Here is a 26,535-nt window from a genome sequence, read left to right as displayed (position 1 = left end):
AATCGGCTGAGCTGTGAAAAAATATTAGGCTTAGATAACCTATTCGTAATTTAAAAATTAAAGGGACTGTACACCATGGCCAGATTGGCACCAAAACAGTCTTTTTTTCTGTAACGAATCTCAGGACAATTATTTAATAGAATGTGTTATGCTGTGGTATGATAACTGTAAAAAAAGTACCAAAATGTAAAAATAAATGTGTCGGAAACCGGGTTCGAAACCGTGTCGCCAAAATTGCAATCCAGCGTCGTATCCACTGAGCTACGACGGCTTACTCAATCCGGTTACATAATTAATCTATACACCTAACTCGGTGATATCACGTGATAACACCGACTAGCCAATCACGCATACGGAATGAATAACTGCTTAACTCAAATAAATTGTAAACTATGTGGTACTTAAGTTAGTAAGTTTCAATGCATTGTACACATTAATACCAAGTTTATGACTGTTTTCGACAATTTTCTTTTTTGTTGCAAATTGATAATCTGATGCACAATTGCTTCAATATAAAATTATGTTTCTTAAGAGAATACCAAAATATTATGTGAAAAATAATACACCAATAATTCTTCTTGTGTATCAATTCGTATGATCAAGTGAAACAATCTTACCCCATTGTTTCTAGTCAAAACTAACAAAAGCAGTTTAACATTAATTTTGCTGAGTTCTATATTTATGCTGAAATTAATTTTCATTGTGCAAGGTGCAATCAAACAAATTTATGCAGTGTGGATATAATAAAACTTTATTAATAAATAGTATTTGAATGTTAGAACAAAAACAAAATCTACTTAAAGTCCCAGTCTATTTCAGTAATGTATTTTTATGTATATCTAAATGACTTTTATTAACCTTTTTTTGACATTTCTGTACCCTCATGGTTAAAAAAAAATCCATTTATTGCAACTACGAAATGCAACAAAGCCGAACACAGTAATAATCAAAATTTAGAGCGCACAACGTCATTCTGAAATTTACATCTCACATGACGTTCTTATTGAAAAACAAATTGTTTTATTATATACTAAAGGTTTCCATTTTCGGGGATTGTCTGGCAATCAAAGAATCTCGGATAGAATGACACGAGCAGTCAAAACAATCTAAGAATTTGTTGATATTTCCCGGCACCGGGTTAAAACATTGGTAGATTCAGAATATATCATAATTACAGCTTAAAACTTTAAGAATCTATTTGATAGGGCTTTGATACTCTAAATACAAGTAAACAATTCTTTGAATATATTTTAAAGTCAATACATATTTTCGATTCAGGTAGATATACTTACCCTAAAATTAACCTCCGACTCTAACAATTGTTTTGCTAAAAACAATTATTTTAAGGCACATATTTTTTGAGAAGGAAATTAACCAAAACAGCAATATATTTTTTATTTGCATACAAAATGAGCGGAGTCATGACGTAGGCATAGAAACTGTACTCCAACAATGGCAGTAGTAATCTTACTTCAATCATAGCCATCCATTAAACTGGCGGGTTGTTAAAAGAAAAGAGTAAACAAATTTCTATCAACCGATTTATTGCAAATATTTTGTTAAAGCAAATGAAATAAAGAAGTAAGATTAATGCAATTGCTGCGGTTAATCATAAGCTTTAAATTTTCTTGAACACTGAATATACGCTTTAATCTAATAAGCAGCAGTAAAAAGACCATGACTTTATTACAATGACTTGTGCTACCATTCATAACGGCTTTAATACATGATTTGTACATGAATTCACCTTAACATATAGACATAAAAAAGATTTGTCTTCCGATTACCTATGTTTTCAAGTTGTGTCATAAGTTGTTTTTAACATATCAAACGAGGACATTTTTAAACCACATTAGATATATATGTATAAAAAAAAAATAATGGCATTGCTTAGCAGCAATATATCCATGTTGCTCTTGTGCATTGAGGCAGATGTACCCGACTGATTTTCCGCCATTTCCATATTGTCGAATGCCTTGATAAGATCAGGGAACACCTTAAGCCAGAAGTTGGTTTCACCGGAATAAAGGTGTTTCTTGAGGGAATGCGGACCCATATCCTGGCTGAATTCGAGATAAATTTCCTGTCTGTCATTATACGGAACCCATTTTGGAATGCTGTCGATTTGATTCGGTGACCTTTAAAATACAGAAGAAACTCATTCGTTATTTGTTCAACTTTTTTATCTTGCTATTATTGGAAAACCACAATAAGGTCAAAAGTGTTTGAATCGGAAATATAAATTTCGAATAGAAATTGAAAAAAAAAACAGACAGAACTATCATCTTCTTCATATCAAAGGCTTTTGAAATAAAACCTTGTATCAACATTAAAAAGTAAGAAGACGTCTTTTCTTCTGAAAACAACTTGAATTATTATTTTTTCATAGTTTCTTTCATTTCATTTGTTTCAGTTTTTATATGAATACATTTCTTTGATTGATTACAATTGCCATGGTCTTATGTCTTTCATTCGTTATCGTTATGTAATTGTATACAAATTGGATGTAACAAAAACTGTGTTCTGAGTTGATTACAAAACAGCATCCGGATTAAGTTTTCAAATCCGGAATTTTCGCAAACTTATTTTTTTTTATTTTTCACCCAATGTTTTTTTTTATTTTTGTATTTTTAAAATGTGTTAGGTAATACTAATAAGAGATATGTTTTGTTTCCTGAAATTTAATTTAGAAATATGTTTTTTTTTTGCATTTAAAGTCAACTTTTCCAATGGGAATCCCATTGGAAATGATTATGTTCATATATTTACACAAATTATAAAGGAGTCGGAGAGGTGATAGAGATCTATTGTATGAAAAGGCTTAATTTATGGCATTTATGGGTAAAAATAGTGAAGGAACGACTCGCCATACTGTCATTATTTCATGTACATTGTGCTATATGAAATTATTCTCGTTCACCAGAGTGATGGTGCCCTGCGTTCCACATTTGATTTATCACTATCATACCTCTTGTAAATGAGAATGGGTGAATATGGTGTTGATAAATCAATTAATGGTTTAGAAAATAAACATTTTGAATTTTGAAAATAAGAAGCCTGAACTTGAAGAATACTGCCATGACTAATGAGATGCAATGTGCCAGGCCGCAAAAGTTTTATCAGTGAACATATTAACAGACAATTAAGATATTACATTCAAACAGGGAAAAAGTAATATGAAAACCTATCGCTGTCGCTAAAGTAATGCACCAGTCAATGGTAAGCATCCCCACCCCCACCACCAGGTCCGGGGGGACAGTCGGTGGTTTTGTGTTCGCGCCAAAATAGCGGGGAATTGGCCCTGGACGAACTGTGTAGCTCAAGGAATTTGGTCGAAGCACTAGCGGTTTAAGCGCCCGGCGTGCGCCACCTCTAAATTAATCGAAGTTTACTGTTTTCATCAATATCGGAGAAACAAAGGTAATAAAATAAGCTCATAATGCACCATTTCCGACTACATACATGAGGGAGTAACCCCAAATTCCCGTAAAACAGACTATGCCATATACTTTCGGTTCTGAGGGAGGAACACATGTCAAAAGTTGCGCCCCTAAGTTACTACCCCTCTAACATCAATTCCTGTATCCGCACCTGCGATGTGCCATGTTTCCGCAACCTGGGAGATTTAATAAAAACGCTTCTGTTTCTGGGGCTGTGATTACGAAGTTCGTAATCACTGCTTCTGCTGTAATAAATCAAGATGATACTTGACTTCTACTACTACAAGTTACCTAGATTCACGTGCATTATTTAGCACGTTATTGCTATGTGTTTCACAAGATTTATACCCTGTGTACTTCTAATATTTAGCATTCTCAAACATTTATTGTTGAATAAGATTTTAGCTGATAGCTATTTTGAGTATTTTCTATTTGTCTGAAGATGATGAAAAACATAATTTTATAAATTCAACCTCAAGTCAGTTTCCTAGTCTGAATTTTGAGAGGATACAAAAAGTATTCCTGGTGGATACAACCTTTAAGGTAAAAGACAGACACAAATACATGCATGCCATATTTTTGAGATGCTTTGCAGTGGATTTTAGTCTGAATTCCAGGGAATATTGGTCTAAAGTCCAGCGGATTTTGGTCTTAATTTCAGGGGATTTTGATATTAGACCAAGGGATTTAATGAAACTAAGCGCAATATCAACATTTATTGACTAAATACAGAAATTTGAATGCATATTTACTTATATTTATTTAATGATCTAGAATACATACAATAAAAGAATAAATAATATATTATGAAATTATAATGAATTGTCAATGCATATGATAAATAAATAATACATAAAAAACAAGACAGAATTTTTACAAATTTTACTCAGCACATTTACTTATTAATTAATTATAGCACTGCGCATAGTAATATACTTATTCATTATTAATTTATAAGGCTGGGGATTCCCCCCCCCCCCCGGGAATATATGGCATACACAAACCAAACTTATACTCTCAATTGTTTCAAATGAACATTATTATTTATTAACTATTTTGATTCAATTACCATTCACATTTAGTCAAGTCACCATGATTTGCATTTGAATTTTTGCTATTTGTATCATTAGACATACCTTATATACTTCATTTGTACCAAAATCAAACAAATAACGATCAGTATTATAAGATAGCACTATTTGAAAAAAAAGAGAAAAAAAATGCTTTTATTACTTAATTAATTGCTTAAACAATAAACATACATTTTTCCATCCTTTTCTTTTATGAAATTCAAAAGCCATTGCATTACTCTTCATATTGACAAACAAGAAATAAAAATAGTTCATGTATGTAATCATCTATTTTATTTTATTTAAACAATCATTTGATATCATTATAACTTAGTTCTTACAAATCATGTAAGTAATTTCACTTTCAATAAATTGAGAGTTAATAAACAGTCACATGGCAAATTCCTTTTATTGGATCTTCTATGTCAGATGGAAAGCTATTATTAAGGACCCAAGTGATGTTTGTTCCTGCATCTGAACTGCCTAAATGCAGCCAATTAGAAATTTTGCATTGAATGTTACATATTTGGGTTAATTAAGGGCTATAATCCCTGTCCCGTCAATTTTGAAGATAGAACTTAAGAAAAGTTATTGACTGGCTAAAAGAAAAATATAAATTGAGGAATATAGGCAATGTGATGCAGATATACAAAAATGATTTACAGATACATATTTAGACTTATCGACATTTTACTTAATATCAAAAGGTTCTTACAAATTATTTATAATATTATTCTTCATATACATACACATTATTTAGTAAACAGTACTGTTTCAACAATTCAAACAAATACATAGTTACAAATCAAATGTTGCTGTATTATGGCAAACACTTGGTGTTCCATCAGTACTTTAACTGAACTGGAACCTCAGATCAACCCATAATATAAAGAAATGGAGTCTAGTAACTTCACACTCGCCTGCCTCTTGGAACATCTGGGCCATGATTTTACCAGTTACCAGTAAGTGTTCATTTAGACCATCATGTTGGTCAAAAATGTAATCAAACAAATCAAGACTGTCCGTAACTGGAAATCGGAGCAGTTTCAATACATAGGCCACACTTTTTTATCCAACTCCTTCCACATGATGGGTAGTGACATGGACATTCCTCAATCTAACTTCTGCAGTGACTTCATTCATTCCTTTAGTCAAATACGGACAGTGTGAGCTGTTGAGATAGACAGCTCCTGTGACATCACATTTTATTGTGAAGAATGTCCAGCATAGTTGGCTTGTCATCTAATGTAGCTAATATGTCCGCCCGGTCAGCTCAATCGGTAGAGTGCTGGACTCTGAATTGGACAACCCGGGTTCGATTCCCGGGCGGACCAGGTCACCTCTGTTGTGATTGGTTATGAAATCTTTTCTACGACCATTCGAACTGTACCACTGCACCTGGCATGTACAGAAGTTGTCAGTTACTTGCAGAGGTGAAGACACCTAGTACTGGTTCTGCCCAGGACAGGTGTGCGGTGGTTGAACTGTCACTCTGGGACCCTTCAATGTGCTCATGCCGGGACCCGGAGTATAAACTACTAACACCAACACCTGGCAGCCTGCTCTGAAGCTTGTCCATAGCCCCATATGTGTGGCCAGTCATCCATTATCCCCATTTTAATGATAATCTGAAAATAATCCCCAGCACATTTATATGCATATTTATTATATCATATCCGCTTCTATACACTTATCTTCTCTAGGATGTTCAAACAGACTTGATGTGACAATACAAAATGTGAAGACAAATAAACAGTGAGATACAACAAGTATATTGAATTTTCTGTCTGATTTAAAATGATTTGTAATATAAACAGGACAGGTGAAACTTCCTATTCGACAAATATCTTTTTTTTTGTCATTTCCAAGCATTTTTTTATGATTAGATTATTTAATATTTCACAACTTAAATGCTATCAGGAAGTCTATATATATAATAAATCATATATATATATATATATATATATATATATATATATTTAATACATAAAAACAAGTCATTATACAATTGATATACACAAATTAAAAAGGTATTTATACATCTGAAACACTGTTGCACAAGCCACTGGGCACAAAGAGGTTAATGAAGGTTTTCCTGATGCCCTTTGAGGTTTCCCCACAATAATGAGAAAGATGACCTCTGAGAGAGATGGTGGTTATTTCCTGAAACATGAAAATTTATACATGTTGTATATAATTTTAAAAAAGGACACTTGACAATATACAGAATGCTGTACATAAAATTCATAAGTCCTATAAATAAATGCTTTGGAAAAGTTCCAGAACGTATAAACAGCAAAACCCAAAACCTCTTGATTTTGTTCTCAATTGGCCAACAGAGGAAGTTTTTTTTTTCAACAATCCATGAAAACCAGTGATATAAAATTGCTGACAAAAAATTAGATCATGCATTTTCTTTAACTGTTAGTAATAGTTTAACCCACAAAACATTGGCTTTCAAACGAAAATATGCAAATCTGCGATATGATCTATGTCAGCAGTCTTTAACATTGGTTTGCAGATACTAACCCAAAAATTTGCTCTTTCCAAGACAAAAAAAAAATAAAAAAGTTGTAAAAACGGTAAATTTGTGAGAGTGCAGCTTTAATAATAATTAATATATTCTTGTAATGAAGCTGTTATGTGCTAAAAATAGAACCCGGTGAAAAATAAGCATATCCAAATAAGCCTAGCTTTATATGAAGTATTTACTGAATCAAATAGACATATAGGCAAATGACTGAAAAGCTTCCATAGTTAAAGCTGCACTCTCACAGATTAAACATTTCGACAACTTTTTAATTTTTGTCTTGGAACAAGCCAATTTTTGCTACAATCCATGGAAACCAGTTAATAAGACTGCTGACAAAAAATTAGATCGCGGATTTTTATATTTAAGTTCATAAATTGATGTTTTATGCATTTTTCTTAAACCCTTAGTAAGGGTTTAAGCTCTAAAACATTTTCGAAAATATGAAAATCTAAGATCTGTTTTTATCAACAATCTTACATCAATGGGTTGCAGATATTTACGCAAAAATTTGCTCTTTCCATGGCCAAAATAAAAAAGTTGTAAAAATGGTAAATCTGTGAGAATGCAGCGTTAAGAGTATTTTTTAAACTTATAATGAAAGTCATTTGCATTTATTTTATATAAGCATGAAAACTAATGTGTTATTTATTCTGAACTCCTTTATAAAAATGTAGGACAAAACATCCCATGTCATTTTTGACTAAGGGGACAAAACAAGTCCAACCCATTTAGACAGGGTTGACAAAACAACCCAGATCATTTTGACATGGTGGACAAAATAACCAGGAAAATATTGGCAGTTCAAAAAGTTAAGACCCCCCCCCCCCTCCCATCCTACCAACACTTGAAAGATTAAAACTAATTGGCCATTATCAAGATGTGTTTTATTACCCCCAATAAACACCCTTTTTCACTTAATTTATTAGGTTTAGAAATGTTACTATGGAGATCTTTATCACAGCATAAGGAAGACACAGTGACTTTAATCATAAGGATTTGCTACAAAGCTACAGTATATAATATTCAGTTCAGCATTATGATAATCCTTACTTCAAAACACTCTTCTTAAAAAGGTGTTCAAGGCCAAAATCTAATATTCATATTCATTACAGGCTGCTTTGCATGACAATTATTAATTTCAGATATTTGCTTAAAGCAATTTATCTTTAATTATAAAAACACTTTCTCATAGTTTTCAGTTTTCATCTTCTTTTTGATATTGACATGTTAATATTAAAGGGGCCTCTTGTGTTTTTAATATTTACGTTAGTCTTATATTAAAGCTGCAACCTCACAGATTGAACGTTTTGACAACTTTTTTTTTAAATTTTTGTCTTCGAACAAGCGAATTTTTGCGTAAATATCTGCAAACCAGCGATAAAAGACTGCTGACAAAATATCAGATTGCAGCTTTTCATACTTCCATCCAAAATTGATGTTTTATGCATTTTTCTTAAACTGTTAGTAACAGTTTAAGCTGTAAAACATTAAATTTGGAAAGGAAATATCAAAATCTGAAATCTAATCTTTAGTCAGCAGTCTTTTATCACATAAGCAGGTATTTACGCAAAGAAATTCTAATAAATAAAGTTTAAACAAAAAATAAAAAAGTTGGAAATCAATACGTACACAAGTTGACTAACATATATTTTGAATAATAAACCTTAAATTACTTTCCAAAGAATGCATTTAAGGAAAAGTTACCTACTGAAAACAAGACTGTAACAATGCATGTATTTTAAAGTGAAAACGCATATATATTATGTATTTTAAAAATGAAATCCTTTATACTTTTTACTCTTTCTGTTTTTAAAAAGGATGTAACCCTAACCAAATCATTTTATTTTTGGCCCTACTATAACACAATCAAGAATTTAGCCCCACATTCCAGAATGCAGGGCTTAAATTGTGTTATCATTTTGATCACTGACATGACATCATTGACAAAATAAGGATTCAAAAATCTTTTTTTACGCCCAACTGACCCTATTTTTATCCTTCTGATCCTTTTTTGTTTTTGGTGTTTTGATCAATATGTGCTTGTTTAGTAAAGACCTTAATAATTCCCTGATATAGGTCAGTTTGCCAAAGAAACATGGTCCTCAAAAAAAACAGTTACCGTATGCCTACCCTATTTGATATTTAAATGGAAACTATAAATACTTTTTTTGGTCTAAGCAACAATTTTTGTTTGAAGCCAGATGTGCATACTGTGTATTTTTTTACTTAATTACATTGTATTGTCTGTGAATTACCAATATCAAATCCATTGTCCTATTTAACAGGATAATGGTTTTGATATTGGTCTCATGTATTATCATTATAAGAAGTGTAGGAATTTTATTCAATACCATTTGCAAGATGTGTCATGTTTGGTGTCAATATTATGCTTGAATTATCATATTTTATATTTGTCATTGTTAGATATTTAATTTGTATAAGAAAATGAGCAGTAATAAAACCTCTAAAGTTTTTTCCTCAGTTGGTAAGAATTACACCTGTTGTTGTTGTTGGTTAATAAAAGTCTGCTTGCCTATGGCTCCATTATGGCTTGACCCTGTCACAACCCCTAGTGTGACTGAAACATATTTGTGAGGCCAAAGGGGGATTTATCTTCATTGAATGTCAGTATTTATTTTAGCTCCACCCCTTTTACTTGACCTAGCATCGCCCCTTTCACTGAATCTGACATCTGATTGGCTGAATGAATATGCCTTTTAAAGGTTTCCTTATGACTGACAGCCCCCACCCCCACAGAGAAAGACTGGTCATATGAGACAATCACAATCATATTTTGAAAAGGGGGCTATATGCATGACTATGAATTGGCTTGTAATTGATTTAGGATAATGATCCTTATCTGCAGTTATGCACTTAAATTCATAAAAAATTCATGTTCCTTATACTATGAAAATTTTGGAAGAAATACATGACTGTCAATTTAGAATTGAACTTAATTTCCATGTAAATATCCTTAAATTGTATAACATGTCGAAGGCAAAATGTAGATTTTCACAGATTGATACAATTTCTAAAAGGCATGTTAATTTTTTCAAGATAATGACATTAATAGAAGGTTTCTACTTTGTGTAAGGTTTTCTGAATTTAAACATTTTTTCGTCTTCAAGTCTCTTAACATTACCAAATAAAAAGAAACTGTCCTCCAGTTTGTATTATGTAGAATAAGATGTAATTTGGAAGTAACTGTAATTTGTTACAAAGATGGTTTAACCAAAACTTAATGAAAATCCCACATTGATTTCGTGCATTTATATATATATTATATATAGCCCGGAATAGTTGTAGCCCGGAATTATAGCTATTCTGTTTTTTCCGACCTAATCCTCCGGTACAAACAAAATTAAACCGTTGTAATATACGCACATTACTTCAGAAACAATAGAGTCATTGGACTGTTACACGAATTTCAATAGCTCGAAATTCACCTTTTATTTGTACCGGCATGGGAAAACCCAATGTTAATTCCGGGCTATATGTATTAACATAACAGGGTTTTCCCATGCCGGTACAAATAAAAGGTGAATTTCGAGCTATTGAAATTCGTGTAACAGTCCAATGACCCTATTGTTTCCTACGTATAATTCCGGGCTACAACTATTAAGAGCATATACTATCACACTCATCTAATATATTGGGGATTAAATTTATGAACCAGTACATTATCTTACAGAATGATAGTGATAGTCATTATCAAATTATTATCCTGATTAATAAGTAAGTTGTTGAGTGAAAACTATTTTTAAATCGAGAAAATAAGGTGGATGACATGTTTAGTTATTGAAAGCTTTGAAGATTTTATACAAAAGTTATAAGTTGTCTCAATTTATGATTTCGAAAACCATTAAATTGGCAGGCCTAGCATCATGAGCCACTCACAGACTTTGATGGAATTGGTAAAAGCCAAAAAATAAATATTTACTTTCTTAGTGTTGCAATGCAAAAGATACTGGGCCTATTATCTATCGAGTAAAACATTCTTAATATATAAAGCTTTTTTTCCATTTGCCAAATAATGGAAAATTATTTGAACTTGATTTTGAAAAATAATTATTTTTTATCCTGACTAAATAATTATTCAGTCTTTAAAACAGACTCTCTTCCTTTTAAACTCTAAAATATCTTTAAAAATAAAATAAAATACATTTAAACCCATTAAGATTTAATTAATTATTTAAACAGCCAGTCTGCACTGCTTTTTCAGTAAGAACTTTAGTCAAAATCATATCTTCGTAAGAACAATACAGTACACCATAGGTAATTATGACCCCACCCCCATAATTATGCATATTATGCATATTTGTATACATGTATTAGCTAGACAATATACAACCATAAGTGTATTGTATATATTAGTGAACAAATAAATGCATTAATAAATAGATAAATAAATTCAGATTTATACCAGTAAATAGATTTATAAATATAAATATTTTAGGAAAGATAAACATTAGATAAAAAATATTATCAAAGCCTTTTTAGCCATATTGTATTGGCTGCATGGTGGGTTACTCAAAATTACCGTGCATGATCCACTTACAACCAATTAAATATTTTCAATAGCTCTGAGAATGATTCATACAATCTTTGATATGATGTCAGTTATTTTACATGGCATGGCTTGACTTGATCAATATAAATTTTATATTATATGACTTGCACAATTCACATGACTTTTCATATATACTTTAGGTTTAGTGTGATAATAGATCTTTGATCTAAATTTGTGATTCAAAACTTAAAAAGATATATATATATATATATATATATATATATATATATATATATATATATATATATAATATATATATATATATATATACTGCTTCGGAATCACACTTTACACACAAGACATGTTAAGATAGATTATTGTACTCACTGTCTTTTTAATTTAAGTTTATTCATCAAACTCTGTCACTCTAGCTGTCTCTGTATTATCAGCATCACACATCAACTAAAAAAATAAATAATAAGAATTATAACAAGAAAGGTTCGAGTAGTTAAAAAATATATGGGCTGTCATTGGACATAATATAACAATTTACCATGATTCCATGAAATATTTTTACAAACTAGCAAACCCGAACTCTTTAGTATTTTTTTACATCTTTGTGAGATTTTGCATAAAGCATCTATCTCATTCTTTGTTAATTTACCACATTAAAATTAAGATATATTGATTAACTGTACTTTTATTTATTTTATAAATATCTTATATGTTTTGCACCAGTCAATTGTAACCACGGCGCCCCCAGGTCCGGGGAATAGCTGGGACTTTGACTTTCGGTCCAGCCAACCCTGGGTCTAATCCCCCTCCCCGGCGGGGACGAACTGATGGTAAAACCCCGGCCAAATGCCCCCGCCCACCAGAGACTCTATATAAGGCCCAATCTCGGCTAAATTTGGCTCAAAGACAAAACTACTGCGGTCACCCGGCCCTGCGTGGCCACATAGAAAGTAAAAACACGGCCCATTTCCCCGACTATTCCCAGTATACCCCCGGACCGGGGGGGCGTGGTTACAATTGACTGGTGCATTGGTTATAATAACTGAGAGGCCTCAAAGATGCTCACATGACTGTGACTTTTTGACCTTTTAACAGATTCGAACAAAAAAAGGATTTTTAAGAAATATACTCAATGAAATAGAGTGAAACTTAATTCAGGGGCTATACACCGTCTGATGGAATAGCGAAAGAAGAGAAAATTGTCGAAAACTGACATGAATTGGTATCAATGTGTACAATGCATTGAAACTAACTAACTGAAGTACCACATAGTTTACAATTAATTCATTTTTCACATTTTTTCCATTAAAAAAGATTACTAGGTGGGCATACCTAGTATAATTAATTTTTAATATAAATAATTTTTTAACTGTTTTAATGTGTGATTGGCTAGTCGATGTTATCAATTAATGTTTGTAACCAAGGTATATATTAAATCAAATAAACAAATGTAAACTTTCATAGCAGTGGATACAACACTGGACTGCAATTTTGGCGACCACAGTTTGAACCCGGTCTCTGTTATTTTTTCTTTACATTTTGATATCTTTTTTAACAATTATGATATCAAAAGGATAAATATTTTATTGAATAATTGTCCTGTATACTGGGACTGACCCTACTGTTTGTTAAAGAAAATTGGTTAAAGAAAATAGATTAAAAAAGAGAAAAAAATAATTAGTAAAGTAAAGTGTGTGTTTAAGATAGAACTACCCTAATGAAAACCTCCACTTGAAATGCTTCATTTTAATGCTTTATCCTTTATTGTTAAGCACATACCTACACATCTTTTGTGGGTTCATGTGAGCAGTTCAACTTCAAAGCAACCCAGAAGCTGTCAGCTTCTGGGTTGCTTTGAAGATGAACTGCTCACATGAATATTATGAAATGGAAAATAAAAAGATGCTTCAAGCATCTTTTTATTTTCCATTTCATTAGCTTACATTTTTCAACAATAGTTTTATTAGAAAATAGTTATTTTCTTATACCGAAGGTAAAACATAATGTTTGTTTTTTGCATAATGTTCCTAAAAGTTTAAAGATATTTCATATTGATAAGGAACAGGTCATGAGTATTTTTTGAACTTGTTGATTTCGCTGTAAAATGACATTCACAAGGACTCATTTTTATGCTGTCAAAACATTGTGTTAAAATTTTAATTACTATTTAAGTACAGTTTGATTATATTTGTTAATTTGACAGTAAAATTCTTCTAAATTTATAATCAGGAAATGGTACACATAATAATAAGAAATTATCAAGCTGATCATAGTTTGAAATGATGCCCATAAGAGGCATTCTACCTTTATATATACATGCAGTTTAAAAAACCTTAAAAGCTTAGTAAAGATATTACTTAAACGTTGTTCCTCAATGCTGTTATTACATATGCCTAACAAAAAGTAAAACAGCTTTCCTTGTTTTAGGTGCGGGGGATAGCAGCGACTTTGTCTGAAATAGCTCATTTTGAACTAGTTTAATACTCTTTAGTCAACTATATTAAATTATTAAATAAGTAAATCCTTACACAATTTTAGTGGGAAATGCGCCATCTCTATCCCCCTTGCTACAATAATGCACCAGTCAATTGTAACCATGCCCCCCCCCTCAAGGTCCGGGAATAGCGGGGACTTTTACTTTCGGTCCAGCCAACCCAGCTAAATCTTAATAGACCAAAGAATTGTACGTTTACGGATTTTTGTATGTTTTTTGATATGGCAAATCCTTCACATACAAATTATTTAGTATCAAAAGTGGGTAGTTATTCCGATCGGGATTCCGGGTTAAAGCATTTAACATCTCAAAAATATCATTAAACAAGAAATATTACCAGATTATGTTATTTTATATCACTTCCATACATAAAAATGTCATATCCTATGAATAATTATAAGTTTGACGTGTTTTTTTTTCATTTCTTGCTGTCAAAACATAGCGATATATACATGAAGGGCACCTGCAAGGCTTCAGGGCACAATTTTTAAACAATTGGAACATTTCGGCCATGGCTGAGTTGTTACGATTGTATTTACGAGGTCTATCATGAAGCTTGTCAGTGGTGGCCGAGTTATTACGATTGGGTCGAGTTGTTCCGCTTGGCATAATTGTTGTCTGTGTCAGTCAACTTTTGTTTTATTGGAAAGGCAAATAATGTGTTTTAATGCAAAATTACTTTTCACTTACATGGTAAAGTAGGAATATAAACCTTTATGATCATTTTAAACGATAAAATACTTCACTTAATACAATTTCAATATTTTTCAAAACACCCCCGGTTTTGGCACAAACCCGTTTAGACGTTACTGGCTAAGGTCACAAATCCGAACACTTTCTGATGTTTTTTACAATTATCTTGGAGAGTTTATGTTGTAGTAAGTTAAACTTTCGTATGAAACATCTTTGGTTCACGTGAAAACAGCTGTCAAAGTACAGATTCACGATCTCGTCAATATTATGTCGAAAATCGTTCAATTTTATGGACAGTAAATCACCCTTCCAATTACGCTATGGAGGGCACAAATACCGAACACTTGAAAAGCGAAAATACATGGTCATACAATTATAATTAAAATGTATGCTATATTAAATAAATGGCATTTTTTAGAAAAATATCTAACAAAACAAGATGAAACTTCGCAAGTGTGACTAAGGCAAGCCTCTGTATTGATCTAGATCATCGAATAATCGATTACGGTAAACAAACGCGTGTTTTAGCAGGTGTTCAGGATTTGTGCCCTGTTCGGAAATGTACCGTCAACCAGTAAGGATGGGAAGAATGTATTACACGTCTATAATTTTAGACTGGGGGGGGGGTAGCTACAATAATGAGCGATTAGGGATACTTTTTTATTATTTTGACATTTCATGTGTATCCCTGTAACTGCCATAGTCTTAAAATCGTCAAAAGACTCATTGACGGTCATTTAGGTGGACTATGGGGGGGGGGCATGGTTACAATTGACTGGTGTAACCACTGGGACACCATTTTTTATTATTTTGATATTTCTTAAAATACTCGTTGACGGCTATTTAGGCAGAGTAGCCCCACTCCCTGTCGAAGTGTGGATAAGAAAATGCCTGTTTCAAGTGAACGTTCTTTACGAGATGTCCTACTTATTGACTGTTTATATGTTCAAAAATTAAATGGAAAAAATAAATGACTTACCAATGGGTGTTTGAGATATCAATTTGGCACCACCTTAGTGTCATTCATCGCTCTTCAAAGCTCCATTAAACAAAATCATTCGTCTAACACATACCCGACATCTTAACGCAGATGGTATTGATTACGGTGACATGTTTGTGTTAAACCGGTTTGAAAGGTACATTTACTCGAGTAATAAAGTCAAAGATGCACTCTTAAGTACTGCCAGATAAGGTTTACCACAATTAATAATATTGTTTCAATATTCCTAAAAGAATGAATAAATGTCGAAAACAATGGTTCTTATGAAGGATATCGAGTTAAATTTGAAAGAAATGAGAATTACACACGGTATTTCTACCTTATGAGACTATAGTAGACCACAATAAATCTTTTAGCATTTACTAATCATTTAATATTTTTTGCGCTTTCTGCTATTTAAAACACGGTTACAATCTTGTTATCAGTAATAAATATTTTCAATAGATGCATTATTTAGTATGTAGTTAAAGGATTATCAGTCACAATTGATGTTTGTTATATATGTGTATGTATTGATTTTGAATAACAATGTCACTAAACAAAAATTAAACAAATTTACGCAATTTCACAACCTTTTTTCCAGTTCTTCTGGATTACCCTGTATCCCCTACCTCGAAACGAAAAGTTAACTTGGACGACATCGGTACGTTGTGGTTGGTGGGGGGGGGTCCCCCCCCCTCCTTCTGGCCACTAGTGCAATTGCAAAATTAATTTTGATGCGTGAGGGATATACTTAAGCGACGATATTAACCATTGCTTCAATATTTATGCATGCATATGTACTTGTTGGCATTTTGGGTGCCTCATTTCTACACCAAAAATGCTCAACCAGGTATGAGTTTATTGTATAAGTTATAGCTCGTAGTTTGTAAAATGTGGTTCTTTAGCAAATTTGTTTTAAATACGAAATAAATGGTGTTGCTTCCAAGGTATGCATGATCAAAATATCCATAAATTATGTACGAGTCCCTTTTGCTGAGTGGTTATGCTATTTATGTGTCCATGACGTAAAAAGGGTAGGTTCACCCCTGATTAAAACAAGACTTTATTTTCATACTTTCATTGTATTTTGTTCTGCAATTTCAGTATCAAAGAGTTAACTAATTATTTCAGACACATTCCCTGTAAAATGATTATTTGGTGCCAATGAGGTACGAGTCCCTTTAAGAATGACAAAGTGTTTTTACAATCAGCTAGATAACAAGTTCATTTTTTCCACATATACAAGATGATTTACAAGTAATCATCATATGTGTATTTTTGCTTCACTGCTATCTTGTAGGATGACTGGCTTATATACTACTACCGGGTATGTAGTAAAGTGACAACATGGCATTAATTACCAATAGCGTTTATTTTGTAATGCAAAATTCACCAGCTTTATATTTCTGTACAGTTCGATATTTTTTTCTCAAACATATACTAGTATTACTGTTTGAGGAAGGCATTTCATTGGCACATGATGCATGTTAACATTCTAAAATGCCTTCCAGCATTTTTAATGGTGTTAAGCTTGGACCAGCTCAAAACCAAATAATAGGGGTTGGAAAGTCTTTGGTTTAGGAGTTAAAACGTCTTTAATATGGTTATTAAAATAATTCAACTAGGGGTTGAAAAGTATTTGATATAGGAGCTAAAAAGTCCAAATAGGTAGGGGTTGAAAAGTCTTTGACATAGGGGTTTAAAAGTCTAAGGGTTGAAAACTGAAAAGTGTTCTTTTTTAGAAGGGTTGAAAAGCCTCTTGGGGTTGAAAGGTCCTGCTCCCCTGCAGAACAGTGTGTATGAAATAAACTATTATCTTAGGTAAAACATTTCATATGGATTTCCATCAATTAATTACATCTTCATTAAAAATCAAGAAAATGGTACATTTTTGTGTAAAGGTACTGACAACCGAAATAACATTTTCAAACGTAAAAGTGAGTATAGCTTTGGTCTCAAAATTAATCAGTTCTTAGTCGTTTGTAACCACAACTTAATCGATTAAAAATGGCGTCTGAGGAGATGAAACTAGTGTAAAGATATTTAAAAATTGGAATTTGTGTCACTGGTTGAGTAAGAATACTTCAGGTAATTTTTGATATGATTTATTGCATTCAAATTCATCAAAAGATGCTTAAATCTTATCGCTAAGATATCAGCACAAAAGTATTAGCTTGGAAATGGATGGATATAATGTCAGGACACAGGTAAACAATAAAACAAAACTTCAAATATATTCCTAAATAAATAAATAGGTATTCTTTAAAGAGATTTAGGAAAGTTGAAATATTTTCCCATTAAAATTTATTGCCAGAACCTCCAATTGGATTAAACCCATTGCCAATGTTACCAATTGGAAGATTCCAATGGGACAATGTTCCAATTGGAGTTTTCCAATTTCCTGAATTTTCCCATATTGAATTGTGGGAAATATCCAATTGGAAAAAATGGTCGACGGGATTTTTTTACAAACAATGATAAAAAGTACTATAAACACACTTTTTCTAGATAACATTTTAACCATTAATGATAATGATTGTTATTAATCTCTAATTCCTTTTTTGAAAATGTGGGAGAATTTTCCAACAAAAAATGTTGGGCTGATTCTCCAATTGGAAAAACCATTTTTCCAATGGGAAGGCCATTTTCCAATGCGAATCCCATTGGAAAAAAATACTTTAAATGCAGAAAAAAAATATTTCTAAATTAAATTTCAGGAAACAAAAAATATCTCTTATTAGTATTACCTAACACATTTTAAAAATACAAAAATAAAAAACATTTGGTGAAAAACAAAGAAAATAAGTTTGCAAAAATTCCGGATTTGCAAACTTAATCCGGATTCTGTTACAAGAAGTATTTCATATTAACAAACTATGTATATACATAATGCAAACTATACATCGTAGACAATTCACACGTTTTATACAGCATTATATAGATGTTATCAACAACGGCATTACTAGGTATTTCCTAAAATGATATTGGAAATATTGTGGCTCATTGCCGAACATGTTCGAACTTGTGTTTTAAAGATTGAATTAAACTTTGCATTAAAAGTCTAGTTTGACAAACTTGTTTATACAAATAAAAAAAATAAAAAAACAGAATGAAAACAAACGGATTAATCAGACTATGCATCGGAATTTAAATGCTCTGAAAAAGAACGTCTACTTCAACCATATTAATATAAATATTACAATACGTACCCGGTTTTCGCAAAGTTAGCCCAATATGTCATCATTGATACCGACAGTTGTCGCTGCCAGTCTGAGTAGTTGTCAAAGTTGTCCATTTCTACCAGAAACAATAGTTCGTCTGCATGAGTGGCACCCTTTATCCATGAGGGAGTTTCCATGACATGAACGGGTGGCTCAGCTACAAAGTGATAAAGGTAGTTTCCGGATCCGGTATCATACTCGTGCTTGAAGTGTTCGCGGGCAGCACGAACTGCGGGAACATTGTATGCGACATCGCCGAGGAATTGAAGTACTTGTTCCCGAACTGTTTCTGGACTTAACGGGTCATCCCAATTCGTATACCTATTCAAAACCAACTGTTGAATTTCGTTTGGAAACCTTCGTTTGAAAATGGATTTAATCAGTGAACGATTAAGCCAGTTTTCGATAGTTTCCGAACGTGGCTGAGGTTTATATAAATCATTAATGTCATTTTGTATAATATGCATAAATGAAACACCCTCCCACTTCGTGATTCCATTAAGAAAATCTAGTGATCCAAAAAAATGAAGACCATCATTATTTCTAGTTTCTAACTGTTTCTGATCTCTCGGATCAACTTTTATTAAGTCGCCGTCCACAACTGGCAAGAATTCTGGTAATCCCCTGCCTTGGTCTTTGTTCCTTATTGTAATCATAACGTCTTTTATTTTTTGCACGTCCGTTTTTTTTAAACATTGTACCATGTTTGCTAGTTTGCTTTTGTTGTTTGAATCTTCTTTGCTGATTTTGCATCCGACGTTTTCCGAAACCTTTATGGCATTAAGTCGGGCATCAATAGACATATGATTTAACACGGACATTGCACTGCCGCTCTGTGTAATCACTCTCTGAAACAAATTGCGATTTAGCTCTGCCATGGCGTGTAACGAACAGCTGACAGCACCTGCGGACTGACCAAAGATTGTTATTCTGTTGGGATCTCCACCGAAGGAATGGATGTGTTTCTTGACCCATTGAAACACGAGCCTCTGATCCCACAAACCATAATTCCCCATGGCATTTTCATCCATAGTACTAAAGAAGCCAAATATACCAACACGATAATTGAATGTAACGACGATGACATCACCAAATGCAGCTAATATCTCCATGGTGAACTGGTCGGCTGAACCGGATGTGAAGCCACCACCGTGAATCCAAACCATAACCGCGAGACTACTTGCCTTTGCAGGTTTATATATGTTCAGGTATAGACAATCTTCTGACTCGCTGGTGAAAACAGGATTTTTTACCACGGATGAAAATTGGACACATGCACTCCGGAAGTAGTTTCCGTTATACTTGGTAGAATCAGTCGTGAAATTTAAATATGGTTCCGGCTTTTTGAATCGCAGGTTGCCAACTGGAGGCTTTGCATAGGGGACCCCCAGAAACAAATGCACGGTTTTTGTCGTTCCATTGACGCTAACATTCTTGTGTGCACCATTAATTCCACCTAAATCAGTTTGTAAAAATGCATGAAATCCTGCATCGGTAAATGTAAACTGACCTAACACAACCAAAACGAATTCGACGCCTATCATCCTCTCGTTCGTATGTTGCATCGAGCAGTGTTAAGTATAATTTATATCAACGTGAGATCTGATTACTTTATATTCATTTTGTTGACATGTATGGGCGCCAGAATGGTCTTCAATCAAACAATAAACCAGGTTTGTGGTTACATATTTAAACTTTTTTTCTACAAATCGTTAAAACATAATTGTGAACGAAACTCAATTAACCAATTTTTGCCAATGTATAACATTGATAAAAGTTGAACTACTGCTATGATTGTTTCAATTGATGTTGTTAACCATTACGTAGAAGTTTCGGTCATGTCATGTGTAGCTTCCAGTATATGCATGAAAGCAAAACAAATAATTATATTTAGATAGTCGAAGACTTCTGTGCCAACTTTGGTAAGACAATTATCAAAACATGCACCTTTGTCATTTTGTCATTTGTTCCTGCTACAATATCAGTTTAATACCACAAGATCTTAATGAAATTGTGAGTTGGAAGCTATATGAAGGCCGCTTTACAATGAGCTTATATTTCCTTATAATATATTAATCTATTAACTAAATTCCATGACCAGGCGGGGAATTGTGTAATTATTGATATTATTTTGGTCATTTTTCATCTGTTATCATCAAGAAGTTTATTGTTCTGTTTCTTTAACTATTGATGTATCTAAACATGATTTCATAATTTGTATGTTTAATGATTGAATAAATATAGAATTTAATCTGAAGCTAAGTGGGTTTTGCGCGTTTAAATCGTGACAAATTGCTGTTAGTTTGATTGATGCTTTTCTATGTTATTTTGAGCCGTGCGGCAGAAAAATATATTCACGTGGCCGTAAATATCAAAGACCAAGGTAAAATTGACACGACACAACGCAATGTTTGATATTTTGTTTCTTAACAATAAACAAATTTAAAAACAACATACTTTTTCGTACACTACTTGATATCGGACTTTCATTGATGGTGTGGAATTTAAAAAAAAAAAAACATACAAAACTGGAATCGGTAATGCACTCGACCAGACAATTTGTAAAAGTACTCTAGATTGTATATGTTTCCTTTTAAAAACGTTAAACGTTAAGAAACAGTTGCAACTATCGGCTGTGTTATTTTTTCATTAAAATGAATGCTCGTGTGCTTCGCCAATTCAAAAATGTTGTTTTCAAAACCAACAACATTCTGAAAATCAGTGAAATAACCACATTTATGCCGAATCTATTTTTTATTCGATTAGACTGTAGCATCACGTTTTCGTCTTCGTCAGGTATCATGTAAAAGGTTAACATGGGTACTCGTATGGCAATAAGCAAACCTAGTAGCTGATTTATCAATTTGAAAAGTTTTCGGTTTAATATACGGTTCATTGTTATAATAATGTGCTGAATTAGTGAGAGTAAAAAAAAAAGATTTTAACTACGCTGAAAGAAATAATAAAGCAATAATTGCACAAAGTATTATGAGTCAATGCCAAATAAAAAACACATCATGTGCTGTTATAATATGTTAAAATATAAAACAAGTTAGATGGTTACTATTAAGAAAGGAAGAAATATGCATATTATCATTTTTATGTGACAAAGCTAACCAAAAAGCATACAAAACAACCCTATTACCCTAGTATAATCACACTGGTTGTCTTCGTTTATCTAAAGAAATCATCGAATTTTCAAAATTACTCTTTTTTAATTACATTATCCGGCCGAAACCTATGCATTCTAGGAGGATTACAACCCACTTCAAGGCTGCAAAGGAAGGATTGGAACGTTTTGAGAAATAGTATGGTATTATTTGGCCTGTAACAATGATACCATTAATAAAAACAATACACAAACTATCGTATACATTTGTCAAAATTTGCCTTTGACAAACCCCTTATCCATTAACGTTAGAGTTTACATCGACTTCGCAACTCTATCACGTGTACACATTAATGCCTATTGGTTATAAACAACAACAACAACAGCCGTTTTCTCTTCTATAAAAATAAATCAAAGGCAAGAATTGCTTCATACATATAAATTAAACAAGATTGATCAACGAGTTCAATTTTGTTTTACTTAAGCATATTCAATTATTTTAAATATAAATCCTTTAATAATATGAAACTGGTTCAAGATTACATATGATTTCAAGATAATAATCATCATGTTTTCGTTTTAAAGAAACAATAGGGAAAAACATTCATTCCGCAAAACAGTATTCGTTATTGATTGCATTAAATAAGTGATTAAGTGATATAACATGCATATCTTATTCTGTTTTGTTATTCTTTTTTCTGTTTATTGTTTTCTAGATTGCCGTTCTTCCACTGCAATCCATTACGTGATTTGAAAAATGGATTTGTATACATTACTTCCCTTTGTTTCCCATGTAAATATATATGTATATATTTTGCATGTATGTATTAACAGTTAAAAATAGTAATTGTGGTCAATGTCAATAACTGTCTTTATAACAATACGAATGTTTCGAGAAACTATTGTAAGGTGTTTTGAACCATTTAATGGTTATACATTTGATTTTCGATAAATATACTGATTTTGAGATGGGCATGTACTAATCACTATTATAAAATTGTGTGTGTTATATAGTAAACAAGTTGAAACCACCCTACTTTGTCTCTTCGACCACGGAAGTTCTAGCTTGTAACCGCACTTTACTTATTTCACCTTATTCTGTTTCTGGTTGTAAAACGCATTCCCGTCTTGAGCCCACACTTCTTTCACAGTGTCCTAGGCTTGAAGTCAGTCATTAGTCATATACCGCCTGATTTAAGCGAGTTAAATTGTCATCTTTATATACCCCGGAGCCTTTCGACAATGTTGTGTTTGCTGTAAATCTCCTTCCTTTCCTTTCGTAATGTAAAATGCACAATGATATCTCTATTTTCATTCACCCTCTTGTTTAAACGATGGGCAATGTCATTTTTTGTCAACAACGACGTAAATTTTCATCTGCTTATTCCATGGGTGAGATCTGTTTCTCTGACGTTTGTTGTTCAGTTTTCATTTCATTATTGTCTTTAAGTCTCCTATGTTTAGATTGTTAAGCGTACTTCATTGTTCCGATTCGTGTAAAATTTTGTCGTATTTGTGAATTAGATATTGGCGGAACATTTGCATTGATAATTCTTCCTCATGGAGATGTCTCAGCTTTCTCTTACTGCTAAATTCTGTTTCTCACCTCAAAAATCTTAAATAAATAGTTTGCTTTCAATTATTTCAGTCCCGCGGAGTACTGATTATAGGCGCTTGTCTTGCTTCCAGCAACACCTCTTTTTTCGTGTATCTCATCTTTGCTCTATTATACCTATCCATAAATGCACTTCTTAATTACCTTTAACCGTGATCTTTTGTCTCTCATTTCTAAATCACTGCTTTTTTCGTCTGTTCTATACTTATACAGTGTTTCTTTGCACGGTATACCGCAGTGATATATCCCTTATCTATACATCTTGTTGTACAATGGCTGAGTTTATAAAACAAGTATCCGACAAGTGTTTAAAGATTTTTTATTTACTAAATGTACCCGAAAACACTGCGTCAGAAAACACCCAATACATATCAAATAAAATGTTACCTGTTTAAAAACACAAGTGAATAACTATCCTATTCTAAATCCCATGTTTCCTCATCTAAAATGATCACCCAGGTCTGTGTAAATGAAGTTCATTAAAGATATTCAAATTTTATAACACTGTTATTTTAAATAACGTATTTATATTGCAAGTTCCAATGAACAGCAACATGTTGTTGAACAGCTGAAAGTAATTTCTTTGACATTATTTTAACGATACTGAACATAAAGTTAATGATATTTGACCACTATATTTTATGTTGTATATGCATTGAAGAAAGAAATGTTGACATGACCTCATCTCGTATACGAGCGTATAAATGAACAAACCGGAAAAGTTGTGATTGAAAAAACAACAGTGAAACATAACCATAAATCAATGATTAGGAAACAAACAATCAGTCACATTCAAAGTTATGTCTTTAAAGAAACCCACTCTGATATGGTGATTGCAATCATTCGCCAAGTGTTAAATTGACGGAATTTTAAACGAGGTATCAGTTATTTAAGAGATTGGTTGTGAAAGGTACAGTTTCCTATAAAGGTCGTGCGCGTTTGTTTTTCATTCATTTTCTTGTACGAGTGAATTTTTTTTATACAAAACAAAATGTTTCTTAGTGGTTTTAGTTTGTGTACACCATTAATTTAGCACAAGCCTACTCATACAAACCTACATAATTATGACGTAAAGTGCAGATTTTACATGTGTCTTGAATACTGAATAAACGCTTTAAACTAATGAGCTGCCTTAAAAAGACCATGACATTATTATATTGACTTATCCTACCATTCTTGACGGCTTTATTGGATGATTTGTACTTAAAGTCATCTTAATATATATAGACATAAAATAGATTTCACTTCCGATAACCTAGGTTGTCAAATTGTAGCATATGTTGTTGTTAACACATCATACGGGGACAGATTTACAAACATCTTAGATATTTTTGTATACAAAGATAATGGCATTGCCTAAGAGCAATATAACTATCTTGGCCTTGCGCATTGAGGCAGATGTACCCGACTGATTTTCCGCCGTTTCCATCTTGTGGGCCCATATCCTGGCTATATTCAAGATATATTTCCTGAATGTCATTATACGGAACCATTTGGGAATGTTGTCTTATTGATTCGGTGACCTTTTACGGGAAAAACTCATTAGTTATTCGTTCAAGGTTTTTATATTAATATTATTGAAAAACCATAATGAGGTCAAAGGTGTTTAAAAAGGAAATATTACTTCCGAATAGAAATGAAAAAAATAAACATACAAAACTATCATCTTCATATAAAAGGCTTTTGATATAAAACAAATCAACATTAAAAGTATGCATACGTCTTTTCTTCTGAAAAAAAACTTGATTCATTATATTTTCATCGGTTCATTCATTTCGTTTTTATATAAATACATTTCTCTGCTTGATTACAAATGCCATGCTTGATGGTTTTAATTCCATTTCGTCATGTAATTGTATACAAATTGGATGTAACAAACACTGTGTTCTGAGTTGATAACAAAAAGTAGTTCATATTAGCAAACTATATATGTCAATAACATATGCAAACTGTACATCGTAAAAATACACATATGGGCAGATTTCATTTTTTGTCAAATCAGTTACGAATAATAGTGTACCAACCAGAGAGTAAACGAACACATTAATCGGAATTTGCCTGGACATTTAAACGTTCTGGTTAAGGACGACTACATGTACCATGTTTAATATAAATGTTACAATTCGTACCCGGTTTTTGCAAGGTTCACCCAATACGTCATTATGGAGACCGACAGACCGCTGCAAGTCTGTGTAGTTATCGAAGTTGTCGATTTCTACTAAACCCAATAAGTCATCTGCATGAGTGGCACCATTTATCAATGAGGGAGTTTCCACAGCATGGTTGGGTGGCTCAGCTACAAAGTGATAAAGGTAGTTTCCAGATCCGGTATCATACTCGTGTTTGAAGTGTAGAAGGGCAGCACGAATGTTGGAAACATTGTATGAGACATTGCCGAGTAATTGTAGTATTTGTTCCCGAACTATTTCAGGACTAAACGGGTCATCCCAATTCGTATATCTGTTCAAAACCAACTGTTGAATTTCTTTAGGAAACCTTTGTTTGAAAACAAAGATTTAATCAATAATGGAGTAAGCCAATTGTCGATGGTTTCCGAAAGTGGTTGAGGTTTGTATAAATCATTAATGTCATTTTGTATAACATGCGTCAATGAAAAACCCTCCCAATTCGTGATTCCACTCAGAAAATCCAGTGATCCAAAGAATTGAAGACCTTCCATTCTTTAGTTTTTCTTATCTTTCGGATCAACCTTTATTAAGTCGCTGTCGACAACTGGCAAGAATAACTGTAATCCCCCGACTTGGTCTTTGTTTCCTGTTGTGATCATTACGTCTTTTATTTTTTGCACGTCCATATTTCTTACACACTTTACCATGTTTGCTAGTTTGCCTT

General features: G+C 32.6%; 1 protein-coding gene and 1 long non-coding RNA gene across 2 annotated transcripts; both read right to left on the bottom strand.

Annotated features, from left to right (window-relative positions):
* Positions 1-1,523: 1,523 nt before the first annotated feature.
* Positions 1,524-20,554, bottom strand: LOC128203263 (carboxylesterase 5A-like). Its single transcript, XM_052904597.1, has 2 exons — positions 18,947-20,554; positions 1,524-2,138 (listed from the first exon to the last, which is right to left on the bottom strand). The coding sequence occupies exons 1-2, from the start codon at positions 20,521-20,523 to the stop codon at positions 1,853-1,855; spliced, it is 1,863 nt and encodes a 620-aa protein (XP_052760557.1). The 5' UTR covers positions 20,524-20,554; the 3' UTR covers positions 1,524-1,852.
* LOC128203264 (uncharacterized) lies at positions 4,426-13,113 on the bottom strand. The gene is made up of 3 exons (XR_008255905.1): positions 11,941-13,113; positions 6,551-6,673; positions 4,426-6,138 (listed from the first exon to the last, which is right to left on the bottom strand). It is a non-coding gene; the product is annotated as an uncharacterized LOC128203264 (long non-coding RNA).
* Positions 20,555-26,535: the final 5,981 nt, after the last annotated feature.

Source organism: Mya arenaria, chromosome 9 (genome assembly GCF_026914265.1).
Source record: "Mya arenaria isolate MELC-2E11 chromosome 9, ASM2691426v1".
Taxonomy (NCBI): Eukaryota; Metazoa; Mollusca; class Bivalvia; order Myida; family Myidae; genus Mya; species Mya arenaria.
This window is presented reverse-complemented; position numbering and strand designations above follow the sequence as displayed.

Coding starts and splice junctions, on each gene's coding strand:
- LOC128203263 (XM_052904597.1), bottom strand. CDS start 20,523: ATGCAACATACGAACGAGAGGATGATAGGCGTCGAATTCGTTTTGGTT. Junction 2,139..18,946: donor GCTAACTTTGCGAAAACCGG/GTACGTATTGTA, acceptor TGTATTTTAAAG/GTCACCGAATCAAATCGACA.